Source organism: Myotis lucifugus, unplaced genomic scaffold (genome assembly GCF_000147115.1).
Source record: "Myotis lucifugus unplaced genomic scaffold, Myoluc2.0 scaffold_221, whole genome shotgun sequence".
Classification (NCBI taxonomy): Eukaryota; Metazoa; Chordata; class Mammalia; order Chiroptera; family Vespertilionidae; genus Myotis; species Myotis lucifugus.
Window position 1 is genome coordinate 1,874,451 of NW_005871269.1, and position 11,898 is coordinate 1,886,348.

General features: G+C 44.5%; 1 protein-coding gene across 1 annotated transcript; it reads right to left on the reverse strand.

Annotated features, from left to right (window-relative positions):
- Positions 1–5,799: 5,799 nt before the first annotated feature.
- Positions 5,800–10,294, reverse strand: CDKN2B (cyclin dependent kinase inhibitor 2B). Its single transcript, XM_006098122.3, has 2 exons — positions 9,346–10,294; positions 5,800–7,037 (listed from the first exon to the last, which is right to left on the reverse strand). Exons 1-2 carry the CDS (start codon positions 9,499–9,501, stop codon positions 6,777–6,779), a joined length of 417 nt encoding a protein of 138 aa, XP_006098184.1. The 5' UTR covers positions 9,502–10,294; the 3' UTR covers positions 5,800–6,776.
- Positions 10,295–11,898: the final 1,604 nt, after the last annotated feature.

The window sequence follows — 11,898 nt, forward strand, 5'->3', positions numbered from 1 at the left end:
CTCTCTAAAATCCAATTTTTTATTTTTTTTAAATTAAATATCATTTCTATCTCTAATATAGGGTAGTTTCCAAACATTCAATTCTCAATCTAAAAAAAGGAAGTTGCATGATAGTTTGATCCTATTTCATTTTAAAATGTGTGGGAGAGGAGTGTTTACAGTATATGTACCTATATTTCTGGAAGGTTAATTAAAACTTGAAAATTGTGGTTACCCCTGGGAAGTGAGACTGGGGAGTAGAGAGGTTTCAGGAGATTGATTTTTACCTATTTCTGTTTATTTTCTCTACTACTTGAAAGTTTTCCATGAACAAGAATGTTAAAGTAACAATCACAGAAATTTGGGGCCCCAAACATAGGTATTCTAATTCTTAAGGCCTGAAGTTGGTTGCAAATAGGTATTTAGAATACCTCCAGGGGTGATTCTGATATGGAGTCAGGGTTAAGAACCATTCCCCTGTATATTGGCCTGAAATGACTGGTGGGGATAGCCCCATCATTGCACAAATATACATACCTGGGGACGAATGTACAATTAAATGTTATTTAATTTTTTTCCTAGAAAGGGGATACCATTAAATTATTTTGTTCATGGTAGTATTTAAAAGCTCCTGAAATCCTGGAATAGATCCATCTACACTAATAAAAGACAAACATGCAAATTGACTGTACCTTTGCTACACCTTAAGCCATGCCCACCAGCCAATCAGAGCGACTGTATGCAAATTAACCCAACCAAGATGGCGGCCGGCAACCACGGAGCTGGAGCAAGTAGGAGGCTTGGTTGCCCCAATGATGGAGGAAGCCAAGCTTCCCGCCTGCCGTGCCAGCTCTGAGCTCCACTCAAAGCAACAAAGTTTCAATTATAGAAGGTAAATAAATCCCAGAATAAAAAGAAAAAAAGGAGAGGCTGGGAGCTTCCGTTGCCGGGGGGCTTGGCCAGCCTGAAAATGGCCCTCAGCTCCTCACCCAGGCTGGCCTAGACACCCCAGTGGGGACCCCCACCCTGAAGGGGGTGTGACCAGCTGCAAAGAGCCATCAGCCCCTCACCCAGGCTGGCCAGGCACCCCAGTGGGGACCCCCACCCTGAAGGGGGTGTGACCAGCCTGCAAACACCCATCAGCCCTTCACCCAGGCTGGCCAGGCACCCCAGCAGGACCCCCACCCTGATCTGGGACACCCTTTAGGGCAAACCAGCTGGCCCCCACCCTTGCACCAGGCCTCTATCCTATATAATGAAAGGGTAATATGCAAACTGACCCTAACAGCAGAACACCTGGGAATGACTGGTCACTATGACACACACTGACCACCAGGGGGCAGACGCTCAATGCAGGAGCTGCCCCCTGGTGGTCAGTGTGCTCCCACAGGGGGAGCTCTGCTCCGCCACAAGCCAGGCTGATGGCTGCCAGTACAGCAGTGGTGGTGGGAGCCTCTCCCGCCTCCTCAGCAGCATTAAGGATGTCATACTGCAGCTTAGGCCTGCTCCCCTCTGGCAAGTGGACATCCCCTGAGGGTTTCTGGGCTGCCAGAGGAATGTCTGACTGCCAGCTTAGGCCCAATCTCCCGGGGAGCGGGCCTACGCCAGCAGGTGGTCATCCCCCGAGGGGTTTCAGACTGCGAGAGGGCACAGGCCGGGCTGAGGGACCCCCCCAAGTGCACAAATTTTTGTGCACCGGGCCTGTAGTATGTAATAATTCTAAATATTAAAGGCAGTTTAGAGATTAGAGAATAGTAGAGGATTGAAAAATATTTTAGGCAAGGTTATAGTTTATAACTCTAGGTGGCATGTTGGGAGGAGATACAGGATACAGGATACAGGTGGTAGAGCTCAGCACTGCATAATTCACAGGTGGAATGAGGAGCCATTAGGTATTTCCAACACTTAGCCTTCGGAAGACAACTCCATGTGTTGTTAGTATCTGTTGAGCTATCTGTGGGTTTGTCAACAGAATACTGTACCATATTTTTCTGGGTATAAGATGCCCCATGTATAAGACACCCTCCCCCCCACTTTTCCAACCCAAAATTAAGAAATCAATATTTTAAACATTTTTCTGGTTTTCCTCTTAAGGCCTTCTTTTTTGGCATCTTAAGGAGTTGTTCTTCCTGTTTTCTCCACTGTCTGATCATACACTCAGTGGGAGGAGGTCCAAATTCTCTCTCTGCAGCTCTATTTCCATGCTCTTTTGCATAGCTGATTACATTCAGTTTGAATTTTGCAGAGTAAGACAATCATTTACCAGTAATTATCCTTTTATTTTTTGACATCTTTATGGGCGCAGAACACTCTGTTCCCTGTTGCATCTAAGCACTCTCCACCTCAGGGGTCCTCAAACTTTTTAAACAGGGGGCCAGTTCACTGTCCCTCAGACCGTTGGAGGACCGGACTATAGTTTAAAAAAAAAACTATGAACAAATTCCTATGCACACTGCCCATATCTTATTTTGAAGTAAAAAAACAAAACGGGAACAAATACAATATTTGTATTTGCATGTGGCCCGTGGGCCGTAGTTTGAGGACCCCTGCTCTACCTCCACCTCCAATTACAGCATCAGTTGATGTCAGTAACAATAAGGTTCATGATTAGGGGAAGCCTGTTCGACAAGGTTTGGGCAGCTATGCACCCACACCCACCTGGCTCCATCCTCGGCTGACTTCTGTGTATAAGACACCCCATGATTTTCAATCTAACGATTTTAGAAAAAATTAGTGTCTTATACATGGAAAAATACAGTACATTGCTTACTGTTTTATGTTTAGACTCGAGGTCCAGTGCATGAATTTGTGCACCAGTGGGGTCCCTCGGCCTGACCGGCAGATTGGGCCAAAACTGGCTCTCTGACATCCCTTGAGGGGTCCTGATTGCAAGAGGGCATAGGCCAGGCCAAGGGACCTCATCAGTGCACGATCGGGGCCAGGGAGAGACGTGGGAGGTTGGCCAGCTGGGGAGGAACTGCGGAGGGCTCCAGGGCATGTCCAGCCCATCTCACTCAGTCCCAATCAGCCAGACCCCAGCAGCAAGCTCATCTACTGGTCAGAGTGTTTGCCCTCTGGTGGTCTGTGTACATCATAGCGACTGGTCAACCAGTCGACTGTCTGCCCCCTGGTGGTCATTGCATGCCATAGCGAGCGGTTGAGGAGCCTTAGCATATCATTAGCATATTATGCTTTGATTGGTTGAACAGCAGACTGGTCGACTGGACACTTAGCATATTAGGCTTTTATTATATAGGATGTTATGTCTTATAGACATTATAAAATATGTAATAACATACTGAAATTATAGCTTCATCTGATAAACAAAATGCAAATATTTCACTAAGAGATTAATGAAACCTGAAGCATAATGGCTAACCCTTACATATTTGGTTTGGGACTATTGAAAGCCATCCAAACAGCCTACACTCATTACTAGTCCTGAGTCCCACTCTGTCGCTCACAGTCCAGCACTAGTATCTGGTGCAGAAGAAAGTGGAATTCTCAGGAAGACCCATTTTTAGCTCAGGCAAGGCGATGGAGGAATTTGTGAAGGATAAGAATATAGAGGGAAGTTTTAAATTAAAAGGAAATCCAGAGGTCAATATGAAAGGGTTCAAAGGAAGTAGCACCAACCCTATCATAATGTAGAGTATTCAAATAAGAGGACAGTGAAATAAAACATTATGCATTTTGGGAGGAGGCCAAATATGAAAGGGAAATGAAACGTAGTTTTGTTACTCTAATTGGTCTTAAAGTTTTGTTTAACTCTGATGTAAAATATTTTCTGTGCCACCACTGACTATATCTACGGGGGGGGGGGGGGGGCCCCGGGTGGCGGTTAAGGGGAAGGAAAAGGTGTCTAAACTAGGGGAATGGGATTAGTAAGTGTTTGAGGTTCCTTTGTAAACTTTCAGCATAATATAGATGGCTGTGAGATAGCATATCATCTTCGTACATCTCTCATAGTTATTTTTTTGTACCAGCAAAATCTTTGGTTTATATTTATTTCAAACTTCAAATTACTAAATCAGAGTTGGGTGCTCAGTTTTGATGTACATGTTGATTTATATCCCTGTGCTTAATATGAAATCCATGCCAATGATAATTAGCACTGGCTTCAAAGCAAATTTTCCTTCGTACATAGTTAATAAAGGGATGATGTATAAAAATTACCATTTCTATAAAGTATTTTTTCCTTATGCAAGGAATAATATTAAAGTCTTCTGAGTGGGGGATTCAAGAGGCAAGAAAGGAGTCACCCCATTTCTAATAGCTGAATTTGAGAAAAGTTTTATAGACAATCAAGAGAGTAGGGAATGAGATTTTCATTATTTTAGGACTGGAAATATTTCACAAATTTCATTAGTATGTGGACCATATATAGTTTGTTTGGTTTGGTTTGATTCATTCTGTTGAACTATTGACCCATCTTTCATAAAATACTACCATGCTCTTCTTCCTTCTATTCCTTTTGTTGCTGTCTTTTCACCTCATTTTCTCCCTCCTGAAATGGCTGATGTGTACAAATTAGATGACACAGAGCTCTTCCCCAATCAGCTCTTCCTACTATCACCCAGGCAAAATGTAAGGACCTAAAGTTTCAAGGAACCCAATGGAAACAAACCAGAACAAACCAGAAGTAGGTAACAAGAGAGTTACTCATCTTCTGCAGTGGTTCTCAACCTGTGGGACGCCACCCCTTTGGGGGTTGAACCACTCTTTCACAGGGGTCGCCTAAATACATCCTGCATATCAGATATTTACTTTACGGTTCATAACAGTAGCACCATTACAGTTATTAAGTTGCAACGAAAATAATTTTATGGTTGGGCAATGAAAATAATTTTATGGTTGAGGGTCACCACAACATGAGGAACTGTATTAAAGGGTTGCGGCATTAGGAAGGTTGAGAACCACTGTTTAATGACTTCATCTAATATTTTAGCATTTTCTTGTCTTTGTACTTTCTGTTCTTTCTAATATCCCAACTTTTTCTTTTGGTTCCAACTCCCACACCAACCCAATTTAGATCAGAATCCCTTGTTATAATACACTCACTTAAAGACCCACTTTTTAAAAGCATTTATATTAGCTTGTAAATACCTACCTCGCTTTATTTTACAAGTCTATTTGGTCTACTTGCTTATCTCACTTTAAGAAACTAATTCTTCCCTGGCCAGTGTGACTCAGTGGTTGAGCATCAACCCATGAACCAGGAGGTCATGGTTTGATTCCCAGTCAGGGCACATGCCCAGGTTGTATGCTGGATCCCTGGTGGGGGTTGGGAGGGGTACTGGAGGCAGATAATCTATGATTATCTCTCAGCATCGATGTTTCTATCTCCCCCCCCTCCCTCTTTGAAATCAATAAAAACGTATTTTAAAAAAGAAACGAATTCTTTTAGTGGCTGTGAGTGGCATGAGAGAAATGTAAAAAGCATCAAGAAAAATCAGGGTAAGAGGAGAGGAGAAAGACCTGAAAATTAAACTAAGTACTTACTTTGCAAAGTATCTTTTCTGTCTCACTTTACATAAACGTGTCTGTTATTTTCCAACTAACTGGTGGAGGTGGTGCTTATAAAGATTTTTCCCTCCTAGAACTCCAGAATTTTAAAGTATGTCTTTCCTTTCCATTCTTCTATATATTTTTCCTTGCTTCTCATACCATGGCAAAATTATTACTAATAAATATCAGCCCTCACAGTCACATGTGCAACAAACTCATAAGTGATAAAACTTTAGTGATGGTAGGGAACTTAGAAGCAGGATAGTCCAACTCCCACCTTTTATAGATGAAAAAAACTGAGGTTAATCAAAGTTACATTATTTAGTAAGTCATGTATTTAATTAAAGAACCAGTAATGGAACCCAAGTCTTCCATTTTCCAATCAAGTCTTAATTTCTCTTTCCTCGATCTGCTCTTTCTTGCCGGGGGTTTATATATGAAGCAAACCATTAGTTCACCGTACAGTTTTGTCTCCTACTTCTACCCCGCCGACCCCGCCTCCCTCCTGCAGCATTTTGTTCGCTGATGGTGGACGTCTGGAACGCGCAGGAAGCTCTCCCGGACTGAATAACAAACAGCAAGTGCCGACCCCGTCCCGAGGGCTGTCTTGCACCACCTTGACCCAGGGATTTTAGGATATAAAGGCGAATTCAAGGTGGTTCCCATCTTCTCCTCCAGTTGCTATCCGGTGGAGCTGCCTCCAGGACTTGCAGTGAATACGGTTTTGCAGGTGACTTGCTGTGTCCCGCACAGTAAGTAAAGCGTAGACAGCCTCCGGACACCCACAGCAGCCGTCACCGTCCTCCTCTGGTCCTCGGTCTTCGGGTTTTCGCCGTGAGCCCCAAGTGCCTAAAGCCCCCAGTGAGGACTTACGAGGGGCTCCATCAAGGTCAGTGCAGTGACCATCTCACCGACCTCTCATCGGAGGCCAATCCCGCTGCCTCCGACCCTGCCCCCCATCTCCAGGGCCCAACATGGACTTCGTCGCACACCACTTTTCCGCCCGTAAACGGCAGCTGGGAACGAAACATTCCGCCCCCAAATCTCGCTGAACACCTCTGGCCCCACCTCTCTGCCTTTGGCTACAGGTGAGGGTCCAGGGTGGGATCCAGAAAAGAAAAAAGAAAAAGGATTTATTTCTGGCCTGCCCCTCCTTCCCTTGAGGAATCCAGTCGCCCAGGAAGGCTTTCCGAAAGCCGCTCTGCTTTGCAGCCTTGGTTGAACTAATCTGGGGTTGGGGAGCTGGGGAGAAAAGAAAAGTCGTTGTGGGCAGCTGGGTGCGCCCGCCATCAGTCTCCCGCGGTGGCGCGAAGGTACCCGACGATGTCCCGGTGGCCCCGCTCCTCAGCCAGGTCCACGGGCAGGCGGCCCCAGGCATCGCGCACATCCAGCTGCGCCCCGGCTCGGTGCAGCGCCACCAGCGTGTCCAGGAAGCCCTCCCGGGCGGCGTCGTGCACGGGCCGCGTGAGGGTGGCGGGGTCTGCGCAGTTGGGGTCCGCGCCGTGGATCAGCAGCTGCTCGGCCACGCGGGTGCTGCCCATCATCATGACCTGCGGGCGAGAGCAGAATGGTCAGGGCGAGGGGAAAGCGAGATGCAGGCCTGGGCAGGGACAGGTAGAACCATATCAAAAAATGAAGTATCTCCTTAATGCAGAGGCGCTTCACAAGCCCCAGGAATCTGGTTAAGCTCATTTGCTGACACAATATTTCCCCTCTCCCAGTCCCCCCACCCGCTCCAGGTACACTCTTTACTGAGGTTCAGGTTATTTTCCAAATATGCAACAAAGAGCTGATGATAATATGCTTGTCTTCTTTGTGAGAAAAAAGAAAAAGCTGACTTCCATTTGAACATGGGAATCCATTTTGTTAAATGACTAATAGGTGGACTTAAGTTTAAAGGTTTTTAAAATCTGAAATTATTTCTCTTGCTCTGCCCTCTCTCCCCAGACATAATCCGTGTCTAAAAATCTTTATTAGGCAGTCAGCTGATGCTATATCTTGGAAGTTAGAGTAATGCTTTAGGGGAGAAAATGAGAAACACCTACATTTAAAATAAGGCTTACTTTGTTTAGTTCTCACAGTAAAACCTCCGTGGAAGGCCTTTGCTTTTCAATCACATATGTCTGTGCTTATAAATGTAATATAGTCCTACAGTTTGAACCAAAATTGGAGCTATAGGGGAAAAAGTAAAGAGAGACACACCTTGTTTTATCAGATAATGAAAACCAATTATTTGTTGTTAATAAATGCTTCACCATTTTAAATATTTAACTTAATGTTATAGAGAAGGCCCAAAGTGTAGAGGGTGGTAGACTTAATGTAACATGTAATATTAATACTATATTTACATTGTACAGGATTTTATAATATTAAATAGTAAATGTTTTGCTATATGAAAAGAACTTGGATGCCAGTAGTTGAATCAGAACAATGCATAACTTAGAAAAAGGATCTTTGGAGCAGTAATCCTATGGCACCCATTTGTATAAATATACATTATGCAAACATTTACTTTTTATTTTAACAATAAAAAAATTTTTGACAACTAAATATCCAAAATGGAATTATTTGTTCTTGTGACTTTGTGTTTTAAAATGTACTATGTAACTGAAAGATAGTATACTAATTTTTTTGTTTTGTTTCATGAATATTAGAAGCATCCAATTCCTTGCTTAAAAACCAAGATAGGTTATCATTCTTACTAGTGATATAAAGGCTGTTTCACATATAGAGAGGGGGGAGGAAAAGTGGTTCTTAATATCCCAGAAAATGGTGAATTAAAACTATAAAACCTACTTATACAATTATTAGTATAATTTGAAGTCTTTAACAACGACTGTACCATATTTTTGCTGCTTTGAACCATCCCTCGTTTCTTGTAACACTTTTCTATGAATTCTAAAGGGATGAACATATATCTTCTTTAAAATTTACACTATTAGCAAGATTCATTAATAAAAGCTTGGTTCTGGAAGGTACTAATTAAAGCGGGAATAATAAAATATTGAATAAATGTATTTCAACAATGAAGAGGCTAATTATGTATGAAGACTCTTTTTCTTTTTTAAAAAAATATATTTTTATTGATTTTTTACAGAGAGGAAGGAAGAGGGATAGAGAGCCAGAAACATTGATGAGAGAGAAACACCAATCAGCTGCCTCCTGCACACCCCCCACTGGGGATATGCCCGCAACCAAGGTACATGCCCTTGACCAGATCGAACCTGGGACCCTTCAGTCCGCAGGCCAACGCTCTATCCACTGAGCTCAACCGGTCAGGGTAAGACTTTTTTCTATTTAAAAACTACCTAACAGTTGCTGCGGGGAATGCTTTTGTAATCCAAGCATTCAGTATGGCAATTAAGCAGTAAAAATCCATTGAATCATTTTTTTTCTTACGTAACGCTCAAGAGATAATGCTAACATAAAATAAGAGGAGTAAGTATTGTGGTTTAGGAACCCTGTCTTGTTCCTTTGTTTAGAAAAAGACTGCAAAGAATTTCATATTGCAGCTTGAAACTTAACAGTGAGGTTTTTTTTCCTCCATGTACTATGATTTTGTGGGATTCTTTAAATTCAATACAGAATGCGTAAGTTGTAATTTATCTCTGATCCTGAGACGGGAGAGGATATACTGATATTTTTTCCATCATTAAAAAGAACAAACTGATGCAGTGGGTTTTTCATTCTTTTTTTTTTTAAAGAATTTTTTGGTGGGTGAACACCTGCTTTACACCTGGGCTCCACACCCCTAGCTAGAGAGAAACAGTGGAGACCCAGGTCCCAGAGGCGCCCCAGGGAGGCTGCGCCCCCGCCTTCGCGCGCCCCCTGCCGACGAGGCCCCTGGGCCCCAGGTACCTGGATCGGGCGCCTCCCGAAGCCGTTCACTCCGTTGGGATCCGCGCCGGCCTGCAGGAGCTGCCGCACGGTCTCCACTTGCCCCCGCGCCGCGGCGCTGGCCAGACCCGCATCGCTGCCGCTGCCTCCGAGCTTGACCTTGTCTTCTTCCCACATTTCGCAGACGCCAGACAAAATCGTGATGATCTGCCGCTAGCCCCGAGCTTCACGACACTCCTCGCTCCGTCCCCGCGTCGCCCCGGAGCGCTCTCTGCTCCTCGGGAGAGCCCCGCTGGCTCCAGTCCCCTGTCGCCGCCCTTTGGTGACTTGGCGGCTCGTGCAAAGGCCAAACGGCCTGTGGTTAAGTCGGCCTTTTCCGGGCGATCGCGAATGAGCGGACGCGCCCAGCTCGCTCCCAGGAAAGGCGCCTGGTGCGAGGGCTCCGGTTGGAAGGGCAGGAGCGAGCGTCCCGATCCCAGGCGCACTGCAGTTTCTCGCCGAGTGTTTAGCCGGCTGGGAGCGGAGGGGTTTGGTCCAGCTGGGCGGTGCGTCGGCTCTCCCCACCCCCTTTGGCTCCGCCCTCAGCCCGCATGCCAGCTCGGCTATGCAGCTCGCGGGCCGCAAGGCGGGGCCAGCGGAGCTGCAGGGGACGGAGTAGGGGCGGGGATGGGGGAGTTGACGAGGTAGGGGCGGGGATAGGGGAGTGGAGCTAGCCCAGAGGGTGCTAGGACGCATGCGCCAGACGCCGGGAGCTCGGAGGCCCCGGCCTTACACGCCGCGAGTCCGGGAAAGTCTTGGTCAAGGTTTTGGAAACATCGAATCGATGTACTCAGCCCCTCCCTCCAGCAGGCGGAGCAGCGTCTTTCTATTCCTTCAGCTGGCTTCACGCTGGAGACGTTAGTCGCTCCCCGTAGAATCAATGACGGAAAGACATTTAAAATAACTCGGTCTTAAGATGTCTGAAAGTGACAGCTCTGCACCGGTCATGCAGGTTATATTCATCCCCAGGCAGTACTTGAACTTCACTAGCTTCACATCTTGCACCAACCTTAGCAATTTTCTTTTGGGTGTGTCTTCCTATTTGAATGAGTCAAAAAAAAAATCAGTATACCTGGTAAGAGAAAAATCCCGGGAATCCTGTTTTGAATGTGCTACTTATTATTTTCATCTTTGAGTTATGGTTACACTCCTTGTAAAAAAATGACCTTTAGATTGAGAGTGACAACATGTCAGGCACCTAAAAATATCAATAAAAATATCAATTTTAAGAATCTGAGATCACACTTTCATGATATTTGAACAGTTTATTTTTGTTTTCACTCTTACTTATTAAAACCCACCTCAGCAAGTATTTCATTTTTACTTGTCGTGAGTAATAAAGGGAATTTATGCAATGATAATGAAACACAATAAAACAGGGGTGTGGTGCTGGCTCTGCCATTAAACAGGTTGAACCTGTCATTAAACCCTCTTCTGAAGATTTAAAGGCCAAGTGCTTTTCTTCTTAATCTTCCTAGGTGAGTTTGCATTAATGCAGCGGTTCTCAACCTGTGGGTCGCGACCCCTTTGGCAGTCGAATGACCCTTTCACAGGGGTCGCCTAAGACCATCCTGCATACCAGATATTTACATTACAATTCATAACAGTAGCAACATTACAGTGATGAAGTAGCAACGAAAATAATTTTATGGTTGGGTCACAACATGAGGAACTGTATTTAAAGGGCCAGAAGGTTGAGAACCACTGCATTAATGCATTGCTTTAAAGATTTAAAAAATTATAGCTGATGCTTGATTGAAATAGGAAGAGAGCCACCAGTTGTGTGTCTGTTGCCTAAAAACTTTGGTGAAAAACTACATGAAAGTAGGTCTCTCCTAATACTGAATGGTTTTTATTTACTACATCATTTTTGGTTCAGAATGCCAAGGAGGAAGACTCTTAAAGGGAGGGCAATTGTTTGCTTCCTTGCAAATGAGACTCCATATGTTTCTTCTGGCATGCCTTAGCTTGGACTCCCCTCCCCTCAAACCACTATAGAATGAGGAAGAGCTCTTTAAAGAAAGGAAGGCCTATGGAAGTGGTAGTGAGGGCTGAAGAGATACTGATTTTCAAGAGAGTGGAAGTTCACCCGGATGGAGAAGAGAAAGAGGCAATATTAATAATTATTTCTCTCTCACCCTACCCACATTTTTTCGGTTTCAGATTTTTTGGTTCCTCTGCCTTGTAATCTTATTTGAGCCTCTACTCTTATCTGGAAAAAGAAATTGTCCTTTTGTTTGTTGATGGCGGCTCTATTCCTTCATCTGGCCACAGCAACAGAAGTCTACCTTTGGGTGAAACAACCCAGTGAGTTGTTTTGCTTAGACTTTGGGGCCAGTATCTATGCAGTGTATTGGGAATTACAGGTGTGTTGGTAGAATTGGAGGAAAAGGAGGAAAAATGGACAGTGGGAAGCCAGAGTCTTTGAAAGGAATGACATTAGTTCTTTGCTAGTCACTCTCAGGGGTTGAGTCACTAAACTGATATAGGTGGATGTGGTGGCAAATGAATTCAGTCCAGAATATCTTTATCAGA